Source organism: Carex rostrata, chromosome 9 (assembly GCF_964058835.1).
Source record: "Carex rostrata chromosome 9, lpCarRost1.2, whole genome shotgun sequence".
NCBI lineage: Eukaryota > Viridiplantae > Streptophyta > Magnoliopsida > Poales > Cyperaceae > Carex > Carex rostrata.
The window spans coordinates 12,263,127-12,270,272 of record NC_135926.1 but is presented as its reverse complement, the minus strand read 5'-3'; the positions used below and the strand labels follow the sequence as shown (position 1 = coordinate 12,270,272).

Here is a 7,146-nt window from a genome sequence, read left to right as displayed (position 1 = left end):
ATACAAAATTAATTTAAAATTTTAAAATTTTCATGTGTCTAAGAAGGATTTCAATGGTTTGAATTCGTAGTTTGAAACTAATTCGATAGATTTTAGAGTTGAGTTTACAAAGAAATTTGGTGAACTTAATTAGGAGCACCCCAGTTCTACTCCACTATAAATTGTATATTCAATTCTAGAAGCATGAAACTCAAAACGAACAAGATTTAAAGAAAAATACTAAAACAAATTTGGTTAATATTTTTATGACAAAATCGACTTCGGGTAAAAACATGAGAGGCACTTAATTAAGTAGATCAAGCTTAAACAAATTCCTTTTGTAATACAAGAATTAAATCCCATATTGTTATTGATCCGGGACGATAAAACAAAATAAAATAATTAATAACTCTTTGTACTAATTTTAAATATTTGTTTTACTTATTATTTAAGATAGATTGTTAAAGTCCAACGAAAATGAATAAACGAAAGAAATTGTAAGCGTCAAGTAAAAGAGATATTGCCTCCTACATCAAGGAGTCAAAATGTAAAAGAAAAGAGAGGAAAAAAAAAGGAAACCAATCCTGCCTCTTATTTTTGGAGAGAAAAAAGAAATATTCGATTATACTGATCAATTATTATTATTATTATTTTTTTGAGTTAAGGCCCTTGGGCATGATCAGTTATTACTTAATTGAATGATAACAGCACGTATAAATCAAGAAGTGTTAGGTTAAAATAGATAGAAATTAAATAATTACAAGCATAAGGTAATGAATAAATATAAATATATAGGTAAATACTGAAAAGAACATGATGCAAATACAATGTATGAATGCAATGTTTAGAGATCCTAATTAAGCAAATATGTATGAGATAGGCTAATGTGCTTTCGGTAGCATATGGGCCGAAATACACGGTCCAAATTTGAAATTTTAAAATCCAAAAAGTCGATTTGAACAGTTCATCTTGTTCTCGATATTAATATGTGCTTGGAGACCAAATTTTACATTTTTCTGAATTTTTTTACTATTTATTAAGCCACTTTGAAAATTACTGATCCAACGGTTTTACTGTTTTGTTAAGCCACCGTTGGATCAGCAATTTTCAAAGTGGCTTAATAAATAGTAAAAAAATTCAGAAAAAAGTAAAATTTGGTCTCCAAGCACATATTAATATGGAGAACAAGATGAACAGTTCAGATCGACTTTTTGGATTTTGAAATTTCAAATTTGGACGGTGTGTATTTCGGCCCATATGCTACCGAAAGCACATTAGCCTATCTCAATATGTACTGTCTGATTCAAATCAAAGGCCCCAACAGGATCTAACTTGATAGATGGAATTCCAGTTACAATTAATTATCTGTACCATTTGATTTGAATTAGAGTGATTGTCATGAATCTGTAAAATCACTTTCTTATGATCTTATAGTGGGCCCACAAATTAATTAAGTGATTGTGCTTCAAGTTTTCTCTACTGACCTATCTATTTCTCAAGTTATACAATTGACATAGATAGTCTACAATATGAGTCCTAGGTTTATAAAATAATTTAACGTGCACCACAAATGAACCATTATGGATGCATAGGCACATACATAGCTCATTAGCTCTGCTGATGGAGCAAAATATAAGCTATTCAAAAGGCACATGACAACATCCATTTATATATAATAACACCCAGAAGAACTAAACAAGCATATTACCCATATCACATTTGATTATTTATCACATCATGAACACGGTCAAAAAGCAAAAATAGTTTATATTTGTTGCAACATATGCTTTCTACAATTCTATTCTTAAACAAAATAGTCCTTTGTTTAACTCTAAGCCCATTCATTACATTGGGTTTAAACTCTTTTTATTACATAACATGATAACAAGATGAAAGATTGATATAGAATATAACTCGATCAAATTATATGACTAAACCCTAACTAGAGAGTACGAACGTAAATCTCGAACCAAATAAACGTACCTTCATCATTGGGTATAGAATCAAGAAATGAAATCCAAAATTTTTCCTTCATGCACATACTGATCTGTCACCTAACAGGCTAACATATATGATTAACCAAGCCAGGGCTTCTTATTTTGTTGATTTAGATCATAGGATGATGATGCCATGCATGGAGCCAAACCAGCCATATGATCTAGAAAATCTCTATGAGAGAAAGCTCTTAACCCTAAAAAATCCCTGGTCATGCCATCACTTCCATTACCACCTCCATGCCCTCCATCTTCCAGACCGCTTTCGTAATGGCTTGACAAATGATTTCGAAGCATTGCATCCCGGATTAGGGTTTGGTTTGAAGACAAACCTAAACCAGCAACATTTGTAGAAGAACTTGTTGTAGAGGTAGAGAGACTAGCCATGTGGCCTTGGTATGTTGGTTTACTCAGAGCTGCACCCATCTGAGCAGCTTTTTGCAACAAAGCAGTAGCTGACATGTGAGATGAAATGGAGGTTCCAGTGGGGATCCCAACAGGAGAGGGTGACTGGATGTTATTCTCTTGCATATAGATTGTCTGTGCACTGGGGAGATGATCCATATGGTAATTTAACCATGAGGGAACGTTGCTATTGTGTTGTAAGTGAGAGTGAGCTTGCATTTGAACTTGCAGGGAAGTGGGGTTGAGTGGGGAGGGTTCAAGGGTCTGGTGATGAAAGAGTGCACTTTGAGTTGCATGGGGATTATGGGGAAGTGTAAGTGGAGTTGCAGTAGAGATGGCCCTGGCGCTTTCTTCCGCCAAGGCGTCACAGAATGCTCTGTGTGTGATAAAGCTATCCCTCCTGTAATTTTCACGGGACTGTACATGTTAGATAGAGAGACAGAGAGAGAGAGAGACAAAGGTACAAGCATCACAGGGATGGATGCATGCCATGATGCGAAAAAAGCACATAAAACAAACTCCCAAAAGAAAACAAATGCACGAGAGAGAGAGAGAGAGAGAGAGAGAGAGAGAGAGGGAAGGGAATAATATGTTTTGTTTGTTATGTGCCAAAAAAAAAAGGTTTGGGTTCAGACTGCAGAATATGTTTTGTTCTGTAGCATTCAAATTTCTAAGTTTTTTAAAACAATTATTATCCCACAGAAAAGAAAAGATGTGGAAGCAAAAGCTTTTAAATTCAAGGTACCTGACCTTCAAAAAAAAAAAATTCAAGGTACCATCCAAGGAAGAAAGAATACAAAAGGACCATTATTTATTCGACCTATTTCTCGAGATAGGAGAAAACTATGAATTCCAATTCTTTAAACCTGACTTTGAAGCATTAGCTGCCAATACACTATGCATGCATGAGACTATATACTATAGAACTGCAGTATAATGACATGAATGAATGATGCTATCTACCAAAATGAAGAAAGAGAAACAAAATACTATGCATGCATTGGCAGCAGGGCTGTATGGATATACAGTATTTATAGCTTGATTGCCCTCATCCTCATCACTCATGCAGTGTCCCTTTTTTTTAACCTTTCAATACATGATCCGAAAATAGAAGCATTGAAGCAACCATTTTAAACCTTGACTCAAACCAAAATATAAAATTCAAATAAAATTAATGGAACTTCATTATTCAGCTCGATAAAAGAGTTCAACAATATCAATACAACATATAGCAATTATGCACATTTTACTATGAAGCATGTGTTGTTCTATGTGTTTGAACCCAACAAACATCTTACAATAAAATTTTACTTATTTAAATCCAGTTGAACCAACATCAATTACATTAATTCTTCATTTCTTTGGAAACAGAATATGCGTTAATAACATTTAATAAAAACACAAAAATTTTCTAGTTCCAAAGTGTACTACAAATTAACTAGGAATACTTAATACTACAAACTAGGAATACTTAACTTATTTAAACCTATCTTATTGATGTACTATAAAATTAAAAAGTATACCACGGTCACATTTAACATAAAAACGAATGCATTGCACTAGAAAAACTATGCCGACAAAAAGGGGAAAAACTATGCCGACAAAAAATTAAACCATCTAAAAATGCACAGTGAATAGTATTAAGAAACCATCTAAAAATGCTAGTACACCACAGAGAAATCTTAAAGTTGAATGAACAAGGAAGCACAGATACCACTTCTGCATGAATGCATCCACTCAAGATACCAAATGAAAGAGTTATGCATCAACAACACTAATTTGAATTTCAGACTATTAATTCCATACCTTGAGAAGAGGGTGCCGCAATCACAGCGGTATTCCCTGGTGCCGCATATCTTTGAATGCGCCTTCCAGTCGGACTGAACCGCATACTTCTTAGAGCATTTCTCGCACTTCCACTTCTTCTCCCCGTGCTTGCGGCTGAAGTGTTTCTTGATCCCGGTAAGGTCGCCGAGTGCCCGTGCTGGGTCATGGTGCACACAGCTTGTCTCGGGGCAGATGTACACCTTCTTGCGTAAGGCATCTTTGCTGCTCCGCTGCTTCAGTTTCCATGGTAGGTTGTGCCCGCGTCGGTGCAACTGTAGGTTCTGGTCCCGTTGGAATCCCTTGTTACAGATTTCACAAACGAAGCGATTTGTCGCCATGAGAGTGTGTGGGGACAGCGCAATCACTTCAGCTTCTGGGTCTGTATATGCATAGGTTAACAATGAGATTTTATTTTAAGAAAATTAATTAATTAGAATATACACTAGATAAGGAATTAGGTGTTGACTATATTTAATTATCAACACTATATGAAGTATATATGTTTCCTAGGAGAACAAAAATGTATTCCTGTGGAGAATTAAAAATGGCAATTATATATATACATGTTGCATGGTTTTGCAAAAATAAATTCATCATTAGTAAGCCAGAGAAGATATTTTGAGATAGTATCTAAAACTTTTGTGGAATATATTAACATACTGGTTTTAGAACTGATATCATTGTGGGATATGAGAAGATGCAAGACGGAGTAATGCATGCAAGCTTAGAAAATATGTGATGATCATATATCTAACACCAATCTTAGTCAAAAAAATACATATGGCAAGATGCAATTAAGTACTAATCTTGTAAGACATCGAACAAATGGGCAAAAATAGAAACTTGAACTGTAATAGCAAAATATGAGTACAAAGTAAACAGCTTTTGAACTACTTTTCAAGGGTTAGAAAGAAAAAATAAAACAAAGCACAAGACCAAAAATACATATTTACAAAAATATGAAGAAAAAAGCTAACAGTATCAGACGGGAAACAATTTTGAGGAAAATTCAGAGTATATATACCTGGGTTTCCCGGGAGATTTCTCTTCTTCTTTGCTGGATTTGGATTCGGAGTTGGATTCGGATTTGGATGTGAATTTGGGGAGACGAAAGATTGTTGATTTGATGAAACGCTACCCGCTTGATCCCCAGAGGCCGATGTGAGATTCGACATGTTTTCTTCAACCAGTGGCACTGTATGATGCTGAATTATTGGACTAAACCCCTTGCTCAAGACAACATGTGGAGATTGCTCATGAGAGAAATTGTTCATGCTCAGATTGTTCATTCCTAGATGCGAAAGAGGCTAGATCTGAGATGGATCTGATACTTATTTTTTCCTTTTAGTAGATAAAAATTTAGCTAACTAATCTAAATCTAATCTAAGAAGACAATAAAGGTCGTAACTTTTAGAATTCAAGACATGCAGGTATCTTCTAGGATATTCATTGCAAAGAGAAATGGAATTCTCGAAAGAAATTTAAAATTGGAAAGCAGGCCAAAACAAGCGCAGTGGATTAAGGAATTTGGCGAACAAAAACCGATAGAGATATTGAATGGAAAATGAAAGGAGAAGAGATAAATCCAAGGAGAGAGATTTTGGGAAGAAAAACCAAAGAGCTACATGCTAATGCTAGTGAGCGAGTAGACCTAGGTTAGAGAGAGAGAGAGAGAGAGAGAGAAGCATAGTCTGACTGACGTAGCTCTTTCTGTCGTTTCCTTTGTTCTCGTCCTCTCTCTTTCTCTCTACGCATTTATCTAGAAATTCTTTTTTTTTTAATCTCGTATATACCTGCGGTAACATCATCACTCGCAAGCTTGACTACGACTAGGACTTGTTGATGAGATATTAATTGTTTAGGAGTGAGTCTATGGTACTATGCATATCACGGGTTGTTACCGTGCTATGGTTTTATATTTGAGTTTTTAAATCTTAACAGTCGATCCGAGCCGTTCATCTTTTTCTCCATATTAATATTTGTTTGGAGACCAAATTTTACATTTTTTGAAATTCTTTTACTATTTTTTTAGATATTTAGAAAATCACTTGATCTGAAAATTCTGGACCATCCAAAAACAGTGATTTTCAATAAATCTAAAAAAATAGTAAAAAATTTTCAAAAAATGTAAAATTTGATCTCCAAACACATATTAATATGAAGAACAAGATGAACGGTTCGGATCGACCATTAGAATTTAAAAACTCAAATATAGAGCTGTAGCACGGTGCCAAATCGCAATATGCATAGTACCATAGACTCACTCATTGTTTAGACCGTGTATCTAATATCTATCGTATGAAAAGAATAATTAATTACAACTAAAAGTCTCCTTTCAATCAGGAATTTCCGGTAAAAGATAAGCATCTAGACAGTTGATTGATGTTAAATCTTCATCAATTATTTAAGCAAAATATTTCTTTTCCTCCATTTCACTGTCAATAATAATAATACATGAAATTGGTAAGTATATATATATATATATGAGTAAGTCTACCATACATTGCAATGCATAGATATTTTTGTGCATTAGACTATAAATCACAGGATTCAAAGTTCAAATGACCGATTCAAACCGTTCATCTTGTTTCCCATATTAATATGTGCTTGAAGACCAAATTTTACATTTTTTGAAATTTGTTTACTATTTACTAAGCCACTTTGAAAATCGCTGATCCAACGGTAACAGTAAAATCAAAAGGCACCGTTGAATCACCGATTTTCAAAGTGGCTTAATAAATAGTAAAAAAATTCCAAAAAAATGCAAAATTTGGTCTCCAAGTACATATTAATATGGAGAACAAGATGAACGGTTTGGATTAGTTATTTGGACTTTTAATTTGGTGATTTATAGTCTAATGCACAAAGATGCTTATGCATTGCAATGTATGGTAGCATTACTCTCTCTCTCTCCCGCTCTCTCTCTCTCTCTATATATATA

General features: G+C 34.2%; 1 protein-coding gene across 1 annotated transcript; it reads right to left on the bottom strand.

Moving 5' to 3' along the window:
• Positions 1-1,728: 1,728 nt before the first annotated feature.
• Positions 1,729-5,875, bottom strand: LOC144559505 (protein indeterminate-domain 12-like). Its single transcript, XM_078308535.1, has 4 exons — positions 5,230-5,875; positions 4,185-4,584; positions 2,047-2,778; positions 1,729-2,008 (listed from the first exon to the last, which is right to left on the bottom strand). Exons 1-3 carry the CDS (start codon positions 5,492-5,494, stop codon positions 2,055-2,057), a joined length of 1,389 nt encoding a protein of 462 aa, XP_078164661.1. The 5' UTR covers positions 5,495-5,875; the 3' UTR covers positions 1,729-2,008; positions 2,047-2,054.
• Between the last annotated feature and the right edge of the window lie 1,271 nt (positions 5,876-7,146).